We start from the raw sequence: 20,016 nt of genomic DNA, 5'->3' as shown, positions 1-20,016 counted from the left end.
AGGAGAAGCACCTGGCTCCTGGCTTCGGATCAGCGCGATGCGCCGGCCGCAGCGGCCATTGGAGGGTGAACCAATGGCAAAAAGGAAGACCTTTCTCTCTGTCTCTCTCTCACTATCCACTCTGCCTGTCAAAAAAAAAAAAAGACTGTAAATATTTTGCATGACTATATTTGTTTTACAAGGTTAATAAAATATATATGAATTTTCATACGTAATTTCAAATACACTAACAGTGTTTAAACCCTGTATCTGTTCTTTCTTGATTTGGAATAGATTTTGTGGACATTCCTCCCCACCTTCTCTGATCAGCAGTGGAAACTCAATAAAGTTGATATTTGTGGCTGACTCTGACCTTGCCTATGAAGGCTTTTTAATTGAGTATGAAGCAATGGATGCGTCAAAAGGTAAACTGTCTCATTTACTCCATTACAAAACAGTACTTATATCTAAACTACAATGAGAATACTTAATCCCCAATCCTCTGATGCACAATGAAACTATATTTAGAATAAAGTGTAGTAACTTAAATGGCTTTTTTCTTAAAAGTAGATTAATGATTAGACAAGAACATTGTATCAATGTTACAGTTTCAAAATTTAGTAATTGGACTGTTGTTTTGTGTGTAAATGCTTTTGTCCTCAGGAACAATATACTGAAGCTTTTAGTGGTAAAGATACATAATGTCTCCAAATGACTTTCAAGTGGTTCAGATGGCGAGTCTGAAAAAGAGCAAAAGAAGGAGAGGGTGAGAAAGAGAAAATAATAAAGTGATGGGGACAAAATACAAAATGTAGTAATTCTGGGTAAAAGGAATTCAGAAGCTGCAGCAAATTTAAAAAGTATATCAAATATCAAGTTTAAAAGTATATCAAGGAAGCTGAATATTTATATTAGAAAATAAAAAATGGGTCAAAGTAAGAGATTACTGCATGGAATTCTATTCCAGGATAGAATTCTAAATTTAATCTAATGAAATTGAACCTTTCAATATTTATTCCTTTTATTGTAATTTTCCTATTACTTAATTCTCATCATTACTTTGCTCTTTGCAAATGCAACGAAGAAAACAAACACATTTACAAGCAGTCTGATTACATAGAATCCAGAGATACCCCTATCCTCAAGAGCCTATGGGATTTATGCTGGTGCTCACTGAGATGGGTACCTTTTTCATAAGTATGTGCCATCATTTGGCATCATCTCTAGAGATATATTTATACAAAAGCAGCATTCAGTAGATGCATACATGGAAGGCACATCTTGACTGTGTTTGTCAAGCTTTCCCCAGCCTCTGAATTGCCCAGAAGCAGGGTGTGGTTCACTATGCTCCTTTCAGGAACAACTGGGCATATTTACTATGCCTTGATGTGTTCTATCAGACTATATCCAGAGGCCTCCAGATGTATCTTTTAAAGGCTCTACTTCCCCAAAAAATGAATAAATAAAAATAGAAAAAATTCCCACTCAGAACCCCTAACCCAATGTCTCATTTATTTTTCCTTCTGGGGGTTTAGTCACTGCTCTTCATTTCAGGCAAAAGTGCTGTTCCCTACAGTAACTGCAGTTCTTTGCTTTGCAAACAAGGCTTTAGACTTCTCCAGAACCCTGAATATGACAGAATCATACAATTTCATCTTTGGCAGAAACTTCTAGGAGACAGTTCATTATACAGTTCAAGCACAGGGGAAATTAAATCCCCCAGAATTCATAATAGGTTAGGTTGTACAGTTGACATATGCACTGGACTTTGTTCAAGTGGTTGATGTCCAACAGTCAAAACTGCTTTCTCAAGAAATAGAGCATATACAATTTTCCATACTTCTGTAGTTTTATCTTTCTCCTATGTTTGGCTCCAAACCACAGAGCATATTAGATTAGGATTAGGAGTAAGTCACTAGAACTCTCAGGGCTACAGTTTTCTCATCTGTATAATTACAGGATTGGATTTGATGATCTTTGAAATGTCTTCTGGTGTTAATCACCTATGAACATCATTTTAATTTGCTGCATGAATAAACTAACCATATCTTAGATATAGCGCAAGCCAGAACTCTTGAAAGTATCATGGAAATTTTTGTAATAGTATGCAAAGTAAGACATATTTCTGTAATGTCTACAACAATTCTGTTAATATTAACTTGTGAGACAATACGTAGTGCAGAAAGAAACAAGATTTAACAAAATAAGCAGAATAAAAGTTAAGTTGAGGAAAAAAGTCAGCCGAAGCAGAAGAAACAGCAAGAGCTACCAAAGAAAGGGAAATGTAAAGCGACAAACTCCAAACGCTCCCCAGCCTGTTTCCCTGTGTGGTAATCATGACTTTGGCTTCTATTTGTTCCAGACAGGTCTGCAACACTAGACATGGGAATGTTCACTTTCTGTCCCTAGATCTAGCCTGGCAGGTCACTGTGTGCCTGACTTTTGCTGGATGAACTCACAGATCTGACTAACACAGTCAAAACACTCTAAATAGCAATCAGATGATTGGATCCAGGCAGCCATATGGCACCTTCCACTTACAATTCTGGATGCTGTCACAGTTTCCCATAGATTAGTATATGAGTCAAAAGCTCTCTTGAATGGCTGAGGGGAGCCCTGCAGTGTTGCTCAGAGAAAGGCTGGGCTCAGGGGATGGAGATTGACGCAGCCTGAGTCAGAGTGAGCTGCTGACTTGGAAACAGGGAGTTTTCTTTTCAGTTATTCAATTTTGGTATTTTCTGCAGAATAAAATAATATCAGGAGAAAATATCAAGGAATCCTCATCCTCTCACTCTAATTTATTGTTCTAGCAGAAGTAATGTTCAGATCAACAATGATAGATTTTGCTTATTGATTTCTAGTTCCTCAGTACAAGAGATGTGAGTTTCCCCCTGCCGAAATCTTTCCTGTCTTCATCTGATAAAAGTTTCCTGGTTTAACTCTTCCATCTGTAGTTCCTGTGGTGTGGCTATGATGTCAGCCCCAAAGTATGTGTTTGGGAAGAAAGGGATCTGCTTGGTGTCATTACTTTGACTTCCTCCCACATCTCTGCTCCTGCCTTACCCAGATGTCCTGTGGAGCCAGAAAGGAAAGAAGGAACAAGTGAAATGTTAGTGATTAGAAACTCCTTAGAGAAGTTCCTAGTGACTGATGGTGAGCCTAGGTTTTAAATGTTTGTTAATTGAAAATATAGACTATTTGAATCCTAATCATATTCTCAAACTCTAGTATTCTTATGATTGATTAGTTACCTTTTCCAATTTAAGTTGTAATTTTATAGCCTATTACCATCTTTAGTGTACATGTGAATATATAATCCTACCAAGAGGGAACTTTAGAAGTATAAATAAGAACAGATGCATTTTCAAGTTTAATATTAGATAAAAACCTACATAACATCCAGACCAGAGCTTTTCAAACTGTAGTTCATGATTCATTTATGAGACATGAAGTTAATTTATTAGGTCACTGCTTGCATTTGTTAAAATTATGGGGTAAAACAGAAAATAATAAAATAGAATTCACCAGAATTTATCATACAAATTTAGGAGTCACCTCATAAAATCTGTTTGCAGTATCTCTGCATGTGCAAGACTGATAGAAATGTATTTTCACAACAAAATTCAAAACATAAATCTAGCCTAATTACCTTAAGTTTTAAATGATAGAAATAAACCTAGAATGTTGAATTTATCTTCCCAAGAATATAAGGATACAAAGTTGGTGTAAGAGCAAAACTAGACAAATAGGTCCCAATGTATAGTCCATTTCTTTTTCCATGTCTACATCGCTTTTGGAAATGCAGTAGATGAATTGCACATAGTATACCTTATAACATTCAATACAGACATACAGTTCAACTCAGATGAGCTCTTTTTATTTTTCTACAGAGAGAAGAGCTTTACAGTTGTTTAGGGAAATAGCCAGTAATGATCATATAGGTCAATATAGGTTAAAGGTGAGCCCTCTTGATCTTTCCCAACCTCCCCATTTCCATCAGTTCACCCTTCCCCTCGGTAACTAATGCTGTTTTTCATCATAGAGTGAGTTCAAAAAAGGCATATAGGAGTAAGAAGTGAAAAGATGATACACTTAAGAGTGAAAGAGGGTTTCTTTATAAGAAACGAGTGTACAGGTTTCTATTTCTATTTTAAAACTCTATTCTGGTAATGGTAGCATCCTTAAGCTCTAGGGTTCATAAGAAATTTGGGGGAGGAAGGACAGTTTTATGAATAAGGGTATCAGAACCCTTTCAGAGATTCTGATTAAGATAAATCTAGTGTGCATTCTTTAAAAGATTTATTTTATTTATTTGAAAGACAAACTTACAGAGACAGGTAGAGACAGAGAGAGAGGTCTTCTATCCACTGTCCACAACAGTCAAAGCTCAGCCAATCCAAAGCCAGGAGCCAGGAGCTTCTTCTGGGTCTCCCTCACGGGTACAGGGGCCCAAGGATTTGGGCCATCCTCTGCTGCTTCCCCAGGGCATTAGCAGGGAGCTGGGTCGGAAGGGGAGCAGCCAGGACTCGAACTGGTGCCCACATCTGATGCTGGCATTGCAGGCTGGGATTTTAACCAGTGGCGCTATAGCATTGGCCACCTCGTGTGCATTTTTTAACAAGCAATTCAAGTAAGTCTAACAGAATTTGGCCTTTGTAATTACCAGAGACTGAAAATCAAGTCATAGTACATAAATTTCTGAAGAATTAGAAAGGAGATGTAATGATAAATTGGAATATAGCCACTCTTGGTGGAAAGTACTGTGCATGATCCAGTGAAGGAGAGGCTGATAGAGAAGCCTCTCTCTCTCCTTTTCTTTTTTTTTTTTTAAGATTTATTTATTTACTTGAAAGTCAGAGTTAGAGAGAGAGAGAGAGAGACAGGGAGAGAGAGAGAGAGAGAGGTCTTCCATCCACTGGTTCACTCCCCGATTGGCTGCAATGCCCGGAACTATGCCAATCCAAAGCCAGGAGCCAGGAGCTTCCTCTGGGTCTCCCATATGGGTGCAGGGGCCCAAGGACTTGAGCCCTCTTCTACTGCTTTCCCAGGTCGCAGCAGAGAGCTGGATTGGAAGTGGAGCAGTCAGGACTCGAACTGGCGCCCATATGGCATGCCGGCACTGCAGGTGGAGGCCTTACCCGCCTTAACCAAAAGTCTTGGTTCTAAGTTGCAATAAAGAAGCCTTGATACTACCTTGTAATATTTTGGGAAAATCACAAGGCTGTCTTACTCTTTCTGCCCACTTGAATTGTGATCATTAGGTATTTTCTCCCTAGAAAAGGTTTTTTAAAGATTTACTTTCTTATTGATTCATGTTTTCTCATAGGTTCATGTATATCATGTGTACAGGCATCTTAGCCCTTCCCAGTCCAGTTCATTTATCATATTTAATTATATTGTTTAGTTCTTATGATGAAAATTGTGAAGGAAGTATATATAATTGTGGTATTTCTGTTCTCACATGTGTTTTCATTCTAAATTGGCATTTGTTACATAGAGAAACCAGGGATCATGAAAGGGCACAGGATTTGAAAATGGGGGAAATAGGTTCAAATTTTATCTTGGCCATGTCTGCACTAAGCAATTGTCAGAACTTAACCTCCAGAGTCTAAGAGCCCTCATGAAGTCAGGGAAGATAAATGAGATATTCAGTGTGAAAATTACATTATAGCTGTGCAGGACCATGACTTGGCCACATTCACAATGTGATTCCTGATGTCCATGAATTGGTCATCTACAAGGGAAAAGAAAAAGCAATGACTGAGATCGTGTAGCAGTGATTTGCAGCAAAATGTTGAGTTTGCTCAGCAAGCCTTCTTTCTGAAGGGAAAAATCAAACCTGTGATAATGTCTTCTCTCAAGTCTTCACTTTGAATAACGTTACGGCAAACATACAATGAGAAATAGATGATGGTTCCTGGATTGGCTGTTTATTTAGCACATGCATATCTAGAAAATCAGAAGTCATATAGGTTCATTCAGGAAGTCAAAAATCTCATAAGTTATTTTATAAAGCATAGTCCATTGATCCTTAATGGAATGAGACAATCATAATTTATCCCATAAGGCAAAACAAAGAGATGGTGGAGCAGTTACTGATAATCTAGGATTTCCTTATGTGATGCATTCCACTATCCACAGGATGAGTAGAGCTGATGTTGTTATTGCTTTGTGGGTTAGAGGCTTATCCAGATTTCAAATTTTCCCCGTTGATAATAAACTGAATGCTGCATTACAAAAGCTTACTTGAAAATTCTTCCTGGAGGCAGAGATACATTATAATTTTTAGAAAAACCTTGTTTTATGATTTGTAATGATCCACAGGGGATGCTTGCATATTTTCTCCTTTCTTTCTGAATTATTATTTTTTGAGATTGGTCAGAGAGAAAAATATGTGAGTTCTGCCAATAATTATCTTTGATCTGTAGAGATGCTTTCCCATTGCTAGGAATGGAAGAAATGCACTTTTCTTCTTCATCTTTTTGTTACGTTCTTAGACTATAATTACATGCCAACTGCTTTTGGATATGGATTTTCCTTTGGCAACAGAAGCTAAAACAAAAAGTCATAGACAAAGTTTTATGTTTGAATTTTGTATTTTTAAGACACTTTATTTATTTTCATTATATTTGAAAGGAGAGATAGGTAGAAGATAGGTCCATAAAACCATGTTGCTCATTTTTGTTGGTTTTTTTCATTATGGAGTCATATGTTATATATTCTGGATACAAGTATACTATCTATTATATATTGCATTGTTAGTATCATTTCTCAGTGTGTGTGGTTAACCTTTTCTATTTCTTAATGTTATATTTTGGAGAGCAGAAATTCAATATATCCATTTTTCCTTTATTTGGTGGTGAGTTTTTTATGTTGTCTAAGAAATGCTATCTACCAAAGTTCTAAGAATTTCCCCTACACAATCTTCTACAAGTTTTATACTTTGAGATTTTATAGTTATGTCTGTAATCCATTTGAGTTAATTTTTCTTTATGGTGTAAGTTATATATGCAAATTTGTTAGTTTAATGAATTTATAGTTAATAAATTTAATTGTTCAGGCACTATTTGTTGAAAGAATTCTCCCCTCCTATCTTGTTGAATTATTTTTGCATTGTTGTTGAAAATCAATTGCTTGAGTATCTGTGTGAGTATGCTTCCAGAATCAATGCCAATTTTTACTCATGTCTGTGAGAAGTATTTGTCTGTAGTTTTGGGACATATCTTTGGTTTTGGGATGAGTTACATTTGTCTCTTAAAATGAGTTAGAAAGTGTATTCTTCTCCCGTTTTCCAAGTTTGTGTAATATGAAAAGTTCCTAAAAATTGTTTCATAGAATTGATCTGTGATGTTATGGAGCCTATTGTTTTCTTTGTAGAGAGACTTTAAATTACACATTCAGCTTCTTTGATACAGGCAGTATGGCTTTCTATTTCTTCTTGAGTCAGTTGTAGGAATTTATGACTTTAAAACAATTTGTCTATTTTATCTATGTTGTCTAATTTATTTGCAGTGTTTCATAAGTCTCTTTATTCTTTGAATATATCAAAATCCTATACTGACAAATCCATTTCATTACTGAAGATGGTAATTTATGTTTTATCTCTTTCTCTTGCTAATTTTGCTATTTTTCTATAAATTTTAATATTTTTCATAAAATCATTTTTGGCATTAATTTTTCTCTACTGATAGAACTTTTTAAATTGAATTAATTTATGTTCCATCTATGTGATATCTCTTATATATTGGCTTTTATGTTTGTTTTTCTTTTTCTAATTTTTTTCTGTGAAACAGAATTAATCTTATTTTCTGATTTGAAAAATGTCCTCTTTATCACTCCTTTATTTCATTGTCCTAATTTTGACATATTCTATTTTCACTAAGTTTCAATTCTAATTATTTTCTAATTCCCTGTGGTTTCTTCTTTGATCTGTTGATTATTTATAGATGTAATATTTAATTTTCAACTATCTGCATATTTTCAAGACATTCGTTGGCTTATAATTCTTTGTGGTTAGGTAATACATTTCCTAACTTCAAATGTATAAAATATATTCAGACTTATATTGTAACCCATAATGTGGTGTATGTTGCTATACATTTCATTTACACTTGAAAAAAACTGTATAGTCTAGTGATATTAAGTGTAGTATTTTATAATTATCAATTAGGTTAATGGTTGATAGGGCTGGTCAGACTTTCTTTGCCTTCATTAATTTTTTAGCAGTTATTTTACATTTTTTTTTTAGTTACTGAGGGGAGGATATTAAAAATTATATCTATAATCATGGATTTATTATGTCCTTTAACTTTTTGCCTTTTCACTTTCCTCATGTATTTTGGGATTGTTGTTTGGTACTTATATATGTAGAATTATTGTGCTTTATTGATTTTTCACCTGTATGATTTGAAATAACTCCCTTTAAATCTACTTAAGTTTCTTGAAATAACACTTGTTTAATATTATATCCATTTTTTTTGCTTTCTTATGTTTACTCTTTGTGAGGCATATCTTTTTCTACTCTTTGCTTTCAATCTATTCATGTCATTATCTCTAAAGTGCTTATACTATGAACACTATCTGTTGTTTATTGCCTTTTCTTACAGCCTAATTACTTTTTAATTGAAAAGTTCAGATAATTTTCTGTGAATATAATTAATTATTGATATGATTAGATTCAGCATGGCACAATATTTTTTTTTGCCTCTTTTATTGCTATTTTTCTGTCTCCTCCCCCCCCCCCTTTTTTTTTTTTGGTTTACAGAATATTTCTAGTATTCCATTCTATTTCATTTACTGGATTTTTTTTTCTTTTTTTTTAATTAAACTTTTATTTAATGAATATAAATTTCCAAAGTACAGCTTATGGGTTACAATGGCTTCCCCCTTCCAAAATTTCCCTCCCACCCACAACCCTCCCCTTTCCCGCTCCCTCTCCCCTTCCAATCACATCATGATTCATTTTCAATTCTCTTTATATACAGAAGATCAGTTTAGTATATATTAGGTAACGATTTCAACAGTTTGCCCCCATATAGTAACACAAAGTGAAAAAAAATACTGTTGGAGTACTAGTTATAGCATTAAATAAGAGTGTACAGTACATTAAAGACAGAAATCTTACATAATATATTTTTTAAAAAAAATTAATTAATTTTCTATGCCATTTCCAATTTAACACCAGGTTTTTCCTTTTTTCATTTCCAATTATCTTTATATACAGAAGATCGATTCAGTATATAATTAGTAAAGATCTCATCAGTTTGTACCCACGCAGAAACACAAAGTGTAAAAATACTGTTTCAGTACTAGTTAGAGCATCACTGCACATTAGATAACACATTAAGGACAGATCCCACATGGGATGTAAGTACACAGTGACTCCTGTTGCTGACTTAACAATTTGACACTCCTGTTCATGGCGTCAGTAATCTCCCTAGGCTCTAGTCATGAGTTGCCAGGGCTATGGAAGCCTTTAGAGTTCGCTGACTTTGATCTTATTCCGATAGGGTCATAGTCAAAGTGGAAGTTCTCTCCTCCCTTCAGAGAAAGGTACCTCCTTCTTTGATGGCCCTGTTCTTTCCACTGGGATCTCACTCCCAGAGATCTTTCATTTAGGTCTTCTTCTTTTTTTCTTTTCCATGGTTTCTTGGCTTTCCATGCCTACAATACTCTCATGGGCTCTTCAGCCAGATCCGAATGCCTTAAGGGCTGATTCTGAGGCCAGAGTGTTGTTTAGGACATCTGCCATTCTATGAGTCTGCTGTGTATCCCACTTCCCATGTTGGATCTTTCTCTCCCTTTTTGATTCTATCAGTTAGTATTAGCAGACACTTGTCTTGTTTGTGTGATCCCTTTGACTCTTAGACCTATCCGAGCCATCGAATGTGAACTGAAATCGATCACTTGGACTAGTGAGATGGCATTGGTACATGCCACCTTGATGGGATTGTGTTGGAATCCCCTGGCACATTTCTAACTCCACCATTTGCAGCAAGTCTGATTCTGCATGTCCCAAATTGTACATCTCCTCCCTCTCTTTTTCCACTCTTAAATTTAACAGGGATTACCTTTCAGTTAAAATTTAAACACCTAAGAGTAATTGTGTGTTAATTACAGAGTTCAACCACTAGTACTAGAACAACAACAACAAAAACAACAACAGATACTAAAAAGGATAAAGTATTACATTGTACATCTAGAGTCAGGACAAGAGCTGATCAGTTCATTGTTTCTTATAGTGTCCATTTCACTTCAACAGGTTTCCCCTTTGGTGCTCAGTTGTCGCCGATCAGGGAGAACATATGATATTTGTCTCTTTGGGACTGGCTTAATTCACTCAGCATGATGTTTTCCAGATTCCTCCATCTTGTTGCAAATGACTGGGTTTCATTGTTTCTTACTGCTGTATAGTATTCTATGGAGTACATGTCCCATAATTTCTTTATCCAGTTTACTGTTGATGGGCATTTGGGTTGGTTCCAGGTCTTAGCTATTGTGAATTGAGCTGCAATAAACATTAATGTGCAGATGGCTTTTTTATTAGCCAAATTAATTTCCTTTGGGTAAATTCCAAGGAGTGGGATGGCTGGGTTGTATGGTAGGGTTATGTTCAGGTTTCTGAGGAGTCTCCAGACAGACTTCCATAGTGGCTTAACCAGTTTGCATTCCCACCAACAGTGGGTTAGTGTCCCTTTTTCCCCACATCCTCTCCAGCATCTGTTGTTGGTAGATTTCTGAATTTTTAATAATACCTCTATTTTGTTTATTGCTCTAAGATGAACAATTTTTATCCTTAACTGATCAGCTAATCTACTTAGAGTCAATACTTAGAGTCAAATACCACTGCTTTACATTTCAGACCTTCTACTTCATACTAAATATTTCATCTTTCACAAATGAATAACCTCATAATTATATAATTCTTCTACCTATCCACTTCTTTGTGCTGTTTTAGTTATGTCTTTTTACTTTTCTCTATATTATAAATTCTGCCTTGCTTTTATTTTTGCTTTAAACCATTAGTTGTCATTTAAAGAAAAAATGAGAAGAAAACTTAACCTTTACCTTTACCCAATTATTTATCATTTTCAGTGTTCTTCGTTCCTTCTTGTCGATGCAAATTTCCATTTTATATCAGTTCCCCTTGTCATTAAGAATGCTGTATTTCATATAGGATAGGTATTCTACTAGTAGTATATTCTCTCAGCTTCAGTTCAACTAAAAATGTTGTCTTCTCATTTAAAAAAAAAAATACTTTGGGCCGGCGCCGCGGCTCACTAGGCTAATCCTCCGCCTTGTGGCGCCGGCATACCGGGTTCTAGTCCCGGTCGGGGCACCGATCCTGTCCCGGTTGCCCCTCTTCCAGGCCAGCTCTCTGCTGTGGCCAGGGAGTGCAGTGGAGGATGGCCCAAGTCCTTGGGCCCTGCACCCCATGGGAGACCAGGAGAAGCACCTGGCTCCTGCCATCGGATCAGCGTGGTGCGCCGGCCGCAGCGCACCTACTGCGGCGGCCATTGGAGGGTGAACCAACGGCAAGTGGAAGACCTTTCTCTCTGTCTCTCTCTCACTGTCCACTCTGCCTGTCAAAAAAAAAAATTAAAAAAAAATACTTTGCCTGGAGATTTCAATCTGTTTTTTTTTTCTCCTATTAACTCTTTAAAAATGTATTCCATTTTCTTTTTGCCTCCATTGTTTATTAGAAGCCAATTACCATTCATGTTTTGATTTCCCCATATGTGATATGTCCTTTTACTTTGGCTCCTTTAATTCATTTTCAGTGTTTTTGTTTTCTAATAGCTTTACTCTGATGTGTTCAAGTGTTGTTTTCTTTAATTTATCCTGTTTAAAATTATCTATACTTCTTGTACCTAAGATGTTTTTCATCACATCTGAGGAAATTTTAACCACAATAGCCCTCCATCTTTTGGACTGATTTTCATTTTCTTCTTCTTCTTGACCTCTAATTATATGTGTATTTACATATTTTCTGTTTTCCCCTGGCTTCTGAGTATCTGTTCATGCCTATGCAAAATATTCTTTGTTTTTCAGATTAAATAATTTCAATTGATGTTCTCAATGTTACTCACCTTATTTACTATTAACCCTATCATGAATTTTCAAGCTATTTATCTATTTACTTGAAAGGCAGACAAACAGAGATCTCTCATCCTCCAGTTCAATACCCAAATGCCCAGATGCTTGTAACAATGAAGGCTGGACTCAGTTGAAGCCAGGAGACTAAAATTCTATCCAGGTTTCACATGTGGGTGGTAGGGATCCAAGGACTTGGGTCAACAACTGCAGCTTCTCAGTGTGTGCATTAGGAGGAAGTTGGAATCATAAGTGGAGCCAGGGCTTGAACCCAGGTACCTTAATATGGAATGCAGATGTCCCAAGCGACATCTGAAACTGCCAAATGCCTACCTCATAAACTTTTAAGTGGTGTACTTTTAAGTTACATAATTCTCACATGGCTCTTTTAAATAATTTCCCTTTTTTCTGCCAAAAATCCATGTCTGATTACCCATTGAGAAGACACTTTTCTTTAAGTCTTTAAATATATTTCTAATAGCTACTTTAATTTATTTGTTTGCTAAAGCAAACATCTGAGCCATCTTTGAATCACAAGATCACATTTCTTCTTGTGACCATGTTTTTCTAGACCGTATTTTTTCCTTTGACTTGATCCACAGTTCCCCATTTTTAAAACACTAGTAGTAATTTTTTAGTTTTTTTTTACTAGAAATGGTAAATTATGTTTTGTATTACTCTGGATTCTCTTATCTTTCCCTTAAGCTTAATGACAGTTTAATATCTGGCCCATTACCTTGCATTTGGGTAGCATTTTTTTTTTTTTAACTTGTTAGGACATTTGTGAAAATCCCTAGGTGTTTCCCAACCCACTCTGTCTCATTAGGTCCCAAAGTTTAATCATTTCCACAAGTCTTGTTCAGACTTAGACATATTTATTTGTTAGGGAACCGCTGCAGAAAGCCTGTTTTGGATACAATCTTCACTTACAAGTCATGGCCTTTCTGGTATCTTAATTGGATACCTGGGGTGTTAATGAGGTATCCTCATTCTGGCCAAGAGAGATCTCTAAGTTCTCTCAAAACTAAGTTCTGACCTCTACTGTCTTGTTTCTGTTTTCAGTTTAGTCCAGCTAATCTCTGGCATGCTTATTAAAGGCCAGCCAAGGCTCAGCCAACCTATGGGGAGCCCCACAAAGATACCTGGCTCTCCTGCCTGTATTGCTCTTTCTTTCTGGAACATTTTCTTACGCCGGCTTTGACAGCCCTGAATCCTCATCTCCTCGGTTCAGTCTGACTGTTATGACTGTCATTCTGAACTCAGCCTTCAGCTCTCTGCTGTGGTCAAGAAATTCCACCCAGAAAGAGAACCAAGGAAATGAAGAGTCCCACCTCATGAATTTCCTTTCTGTCAAGGATAACAATCATCAATGGCCTATTGTCCTATGTTTTGTCTGGTTCTATAGTTGTCAATGAGAGAAGCTAGTTTATTAATAGTTACTTGTTATGACTGGAGCAGAGGCTCCTATGATTTATATTTAATAAACATCAGAAAATATTAAGCTACTTCAACCAATGCAGGAGAGAAAATTGAAAGGAGAGAGAGAAAGAGACAGAATGAAAATACAGTGAGGCAAATAGAAGGGGTTTTAGGATAGAGACAGAGGGATAAACTGAAAGGAGAACTGAGTGGGGTAGAGGCAGTGGGAGGAAATTAAATACATATCCAATCCTCCTCAGTTTTCAACATATTATATATTGTAATTTTAACAACTATTTACTGAGATCTGATCCCAATAAGGTACTGTGTGAAGTGATAGGTTAATGATGAATAAGGCCTTATTCACATCCCAAGTCCAAGGTGGAGAAACATACTTTCGTGAAAGCAATTTAAAAGATATGTTTAGTGTTCAAATTGCTATTTGCGTAAGATTTTTTGTACATAGAGAAATTATTTCTGCCTGGCTGGGAAAGCTTTCACAGAAAAAAGTGATCTTTGAATTTTGCCTTAAATGACAGGCTTATTTGTTAAAGAGTATATTGGAGGAGGAGATACTGCTTGCCTGAACATTTCAGACACAAGGCACAGTTCAGATCATTTGAACACATCAGAGACTATAGTTTTCCTTTGTGTTAGCAACAGAAAGAAATTGATGTGCAGAGCAAATTCAGTGGAGAGTATCAAACTCCCACCAACTGTGCCAGAATCATCACTTGCAAATTGATGTGGTACAAGGAATCATTCATCATTGTTGACGAAAATGTCAATAAATCAGATTATCTACTTGGGAGACTGATTATAGATATTTTTCTCCTCAGACTAATTGAGAGTTACATTAGAGATATGAATATAATTGTACGTGTATTATACATGTAGTAAGCAAGGAGCATTATCTCTTTAAGAATATAAGACATGGTCAAATAATTTGCCTTAAATGTCCGATTAGCTGGCTAAAGCTATCTGTAATACAATGAGTCTCCCAGTTCTGTTAACTCAGAAAGACTGACTCATAGCTTTCATTTAATGACCAATGAACTTTTATCTTAGTAATACTCATGACTGGCTTTTCAATATTTAAAATACCACACCTACACCATTCCCCCATCTCTACTCATCTCTCCCATCTTCACCACTGTCTCTTCCCTCCCTTCCTGCTTTCCTTCTCCCTTGTGGAAATGTCCTAGCAGACTATGGGAGAGACTACTTATGCATACTTTTGGAGTTAAGTATCACCTTTAGAGTTACCTATCACTATGAATTCCTTTAATAAAATAAAGTCTGACTCTGATGTTCAAAAAGGGTAAAACAAAATATTTGATGAATGCCTACTGCTTTGAGAGCTACACATAGGGCAGTAGAACCTCTAATAGTTTATGTGTGGCTCCTCTTTTTTTTGTTTTTCTGAGATGTTCAAATAGCAGCAATTGCAGAAATAGCATATTTAAGCACCCCTGTTTTGTTTCTCTTAAAATAAAATATAATATTTTATTCTCCTCCAAAACCTTGGAGTCAGAGAGCGCTGTATACTCCTGGGCCCTAGAGTTGGGTTATTATTGGATATAATTGAAGACACATTAAAAATTCATTCTTTATAAAGTATCTCAGATTCGGAGAGCATATAAAACTGAGTGGGTTGGTTAGTAAGTATACAGTTTGAGGGACTGAATAAGTAAAGTTAAAACTAATAAATTAGAACAATTTACATTTATTTAGGACATCAATATTGTCCAACCACTCTGCTAAATATCTTATATGAATGAATTTATTCCTCATAAACTATGCTTTTCTTATCCCAGTTCTATTTTGAAAGATAATGTGATTTAACCATTAATTGGATACCTATCATGAGTCAAGCTCTTTGCTTGTAATATTGCTCACTTTTACACCTATACTCAAAGATGGTAAACTTTCCATTGTTAAGATGAGGGAAGTGAGACTCAGGTTGGTAGAGTAAATGGTCCAATTTGCATAGTTTGCCAGTATTTGAGAAGGGCTTTGAGACAAGATCACTCTGATCCCCAATCCAGTAAAGTCCTCACCCTATGGCTGAGCTTCCTTCTTTGTCAGAATATGAAAAGAACAGAAGTGAATTATTTCTAAGATTTCTCTAATTGAGGTTAATTTTTAATATTTATGAATTAAAAAAATTGTAATGCTTCCAAGAGTCAAAAACTTGTCCTCTCAAGATTTATATAACAATTTCTGCTACATAATTAAGGTTTGCTGTTAATATTTGTCTTTGACATTTCAAAATCTGTTTCAAAATGAAATCATTTGAACATTTTGGAAGGGCCTGTTGAATACCAAGTACATTGGCACAAGTGAATGAAGTATGTATTTTTGAACAAATTTTAGTGGTATAATCTTTTCTGATTTTCCTCCTGTGGCTTCTTTCTCTTAACAGTATGCATGGAAGACTATACAAGCGAATCTGGGACACTCACTTCTCCAAACTTCCCCAATAATTACCCCCACAATTTAGAATGCATTTATAGGATCACAGTGGAAACTGGCAAGCAGATCGCATTGCACTTCACAAACTTCTCCTTGGAGGAAAGCTTTTTTGGTGTATGTGTAGGAGATTTTGTGGAAATCAGGTAAGCACCTTTATTTCATAAAAATATTTTTCATTATTTATTTAAATTAATAATCTTGGAAAGATTCACGAAAATTAATCTCCATAAATTCTTTGTAAATTGGAAATTCTTTGTAAAGCTCCCAGCTATGTACTTTCTTTTAGAGGTTAAGTTTGTCAGTTGAAGTCGCACTCAGAGGAAACAGTGAAATAGCAGAAGATTCTGTGGTTATCTTGAGGTGATGTTTCTAGGGAATATTGACAATTTTTATTTTAAGAAATGATTTTATTTAGGAAATGAAACTAGATGCGCAACTACTCTGAAATGAACTGCTTCCAATTGTTGAATATCTTCTTTATCTATGTAAAAATCAATTTAAATTTTAGTCTGTCTATTCTATCACAACAATGATGGCAAGATAACAATGTTAAAGTTTCATGAAGTTTTTTGTTTTCTTTTTTTTTTTTTTTTTTGACAGGCAGAGTAGATAGAGAGAGAGACAGAGAGAAAGGTCTTCCTTTTTGCCGTTGGTTCACCCTCCAATGGCCACTGCGGCCAGCACATCACACTGATCCGAAGCCAGGAGCCAGGTGCTTCTCCTGGTCTCCCATGCGGGTGCAGAGCCCAAGGACTTGGGCCATCCTCCACTGCACTCCCGGGCCACAGCAGAGAGCTGGCCTGGAAGAGGGGCAACCGGGATAGAATCCGGCGCCCCGACCGGGACTAGAACCTGGTGTGCCGGCGCCGCAAGGCGGAGGATTAGCCTGTTAAGCCACGGCGCCGGCCAAGTTTTTTGTTTTCAAATAATAAATCTATGCTTATGAATTTCAGTATAAGGCATTCTATCATTTTGTGGCACTTTGAAAGGTATTTAAGACTTAGATCAGCAGTTAGGATAAGTTAGCTTATACATTGATAGCTCCCTAAATCTTTACATTAAATTAATCATTTTGATGTGCATATGTGTCAGATTTTTATTTAGCACTTAAAATCTAGACTCTTATATTTTGTAATAAATTTTAGTTAATAATTTGAATTCAGTTACTAAAATAATAAAATCATAGCTGTGATTGTTAAATGCTAAAAATGACATTTTTTTAGGATTTACAGCAATTAATCATTGGTTAGTGATTAGCATTGACTGAATTCCTTGATTTTTTTTTGGGGGGGGGAATTTTGATGAACTACATTCAAGACCCCTAAAAGTTCTTAGGAAAAGAATTATTTCTGGGGTTTTGGTATTTTTGATATATCAAATACATCAGGCATCATAAATTGAATTTTTAAACTTTGCACATTTGAAGGGAAACACTTAAGTTTTCTCTATAAAATTAGGTAACAATTAGGCCGGCGCCGCGGCTCACTAGGCTAATCCTCCGCCTTGCGGCGCCGGCACACCAGGTTCTAGTCCCAGTCGGGGCACTGATCCTGTCCCGGTTGCCCCTCTTCCAGGCCAGCTCTCTGCTGTGGCCAGGGAGTGCAGTGGAGGATGGCCCAAGTCCTTGGGCCCTGCACCCCATGGGAGACCAGGAGAAGCACCTGGCTCCTGCCATCGGATCAGCACGGTGCACTGGCCGCAGCGCGCTACCGCGGCGGCCATTGGAGGGTGAACCAACGGCAAAAGGAAGACCTTTCTCTCTGTCTCTCTCTCTCTCTCACTGTCCACTCTGCCTGTAAAAAAAAAAAAAAAAAAAATTAGGTAACATTTAATTATACTGTTAATAATTATAGTTTCTTGATTCTGTGTTGTCAGACACATTGCCAGAGGCTTTATTTTAGAGAATGATGATTGAACACATTTTCTTAGTTTGCGACTGAAGGTATTATATACCATGCCAGCTATAAATGATAATTACTCTTTATTAAATTGTCCCAAATATTGTTAACAAAGTAAGAAGTTTAAAAGTTGAAGTTACGGGGTTTTTTTTAAAGAGTAATTTTAAGAGAAGTTGACTGGTCTGATAAACTGATCTGTTTGCCATCCTAAAATTCAAATTATGTTAAGTGCTTATACAGTGATGTTGCTGATAACATAATAAATTTTCATTTAGTATGTATTTTTTATATTCCATCACAGAGATGGAGGCTATGAAAATTCACCATTCTTGGGAAAATACTGTGACTCAACTCTACCTCCAACAATCATCTCTCATAGTAACAAACTGTGGTTAAAATTTAAGAGTGATATGACAGATTCCAAGTCTGGATTCTCAGCTCACTGGGACGGATCATCAACAGGTATATAGCAAACATCTGCCTTTTGTTAGGGAAGCCATCTGATAAATTTCTCAGTTCTTGGATTGGCATGCTTGGTCCGTGGCCATTTGTCTATTTTTGCCATCACTCTTTGAAATAAACTAACATTTCCAGTATTTTTGAATTAACAGTAGCTACAGTTTTTGAAGGATAAAGGGGAAAAATTCTAGTTCTCTGGTATTTCATCAACATGGCTATCTTGATTAGAAACAGGAAAGTAGATTGATGTGAATTGGGATGACAGATGAGCTACTCTTTTGTGATACCATTTTATTTTGCAACTTGATCAAAAGAAGAAGAGCACAGTAGCAGCAGTTTGATATAGACAGAAAAATGCAAAGTAACCAGAAAGAGAGGGTATGAATCATTCTATTTCTTTTTCCTATAGGTTGTGGAGGCAATCTCACCACTTCCACAGGCGTATTCATGTCTCCTAACTACCCGATGCCCTACTACCACAGTTCTGAATGTTACTGGTTGTTGAAAGCCAGTCATGGCAGCCCATTTAAACTGGAATTCATAAACTTCCACTTGGAGTACCATCCAAACTGCACTCTGGATTATGTGGCTGTATGTATAATGTTTCAGTTGCAACATTTACTACTCCCATTTTACCAAACACAAATAATCCTTTTGTTTTTATTTAGGAAGTTCATGACAGTGGAGCATTTAAAAAGAAAATTAAAGAAAAGAAAAACTCACTAATTTGGTGAAAATGAGTCTTCTAGATTATGCACTAAGTGACTTGATACACTAAATACTTAAAATATTTTTCATAGGAACTATTTAAGTATGGTGCAACTCTAAAGAGGTTGTAAAATGTATTGTAATTATCAACCTTGCAATTTCTAAATACACATTGAACACTAACAACTTAGAAGACTGCTTTGGTGAATTAGAGGAGATAATGGGAGTTGTCTAACAAGGACATTTTTACAGTCCCAGAAAATCATCATCATGCACTGAAAAAGCTAAATAAAAAATGTACTAAAGTTTCATGTTATAAATGATGGTATAAAAAATCAAAGAGGACAGTGGATATTAGCTATAGCCTTAAAAATATACATTAGACTATCATTTTCAATCTTTAGACTTCAGCCTGAGTCCACACACTTACATATCCGTGGATAAACTGCCAGAGTTCATGGCCTGAATTTATAGACACTTTAATATAATTTTAAAAGATATTTTATTTGAGGTATATTCTTTTTGTTGTATCACATGCATCTTTCTTCCCCACTTCCATTCTGTAGTGTTCTTGTAGTGTAGATCACATTTATAGCATCACCTGTCTGATATTTGAAATGTTCTATTAAAGGTTTATGATGGCCCAAGTACCAGGTCTCATCTGCTTACTCAGCTTTGTGGGGATGAGAAACCCCCTGTCATCCGTTCTAATGGAGATAGCATGCTTTTAAAACTGAGGACTGATGAAGGACAGCAAGGTGGTGGCTTCGAGGCCAAATACTGGCAGAGTAAGTGTGTATACCAACTGCTCAGCGCTATCGGGAGCCCTCATATTCTCCATGAGACAAACTTAAATAAGGATAACCCATTGACTGGAGCAAGTGAAGTTAATCTTAATTGCATTTACTTATTGGAAAGGCAGAATGACAGAGGAGGAAGAGGGGAAAAAGCAGGGAAGGAAGGAGGGATGGAGGGAGGAAAAGAG

The 20,016-nt window shown here is 36.2% G+C and overlaps 1 protein-coding gene across 1 annotated transcript in view; it reads left to right on the top strand.

Annotated features, from left to right (window-relative positions):
* CUBN (cubilin) overlaps positions 1 to 20,016 on the top strand; it is a 306,947-nt gene that overhangs the window by 94,015 nt on the left and 192,916 nt on the right. Inside the window, exons 22-26 of the mRNA XM_062210514.1 lie at positions 274 to 404; positions 15,917 to 16,109; positions 18,166 to 18,326; positions 18,733 to 18,914; positions 19,663 to 19,819. Coding sequence (XP_062066498.1) covers positions 274 to 404; positions 15,917 to 16,109; positions 18,166 to 18,326; positions 18,733 to 18,914; positions 19,663 to 19,819 — 824 coding nt within the window. The remainder of the gene's footprint in view (positions 1 to 273; positions 405 to 15,916; positions 16,110 to 18,165; positions 18,327 to 18,732; positions 18,915 to 19,662; positions 19,820 to 20,016) is intronic.

The sequence above is a fragment of the Lepus europaeus genome, chromosome 14 (assembly GCF_033115175.1).
Source record: "Lepus europaeus isolate LE1 chromosome 14, mLepTim1.pri, whole genome shotgun sequence".
NCBI classification, from domain to species: Eukaryota; Metazoa; Chordata; class Mammalia; order Lagomorpha; family Leporidae; genus Lepus; species Lepus europaeus.
This window is presented reverse-complemented; position numbering and strand designations above follow the sequence as displayed.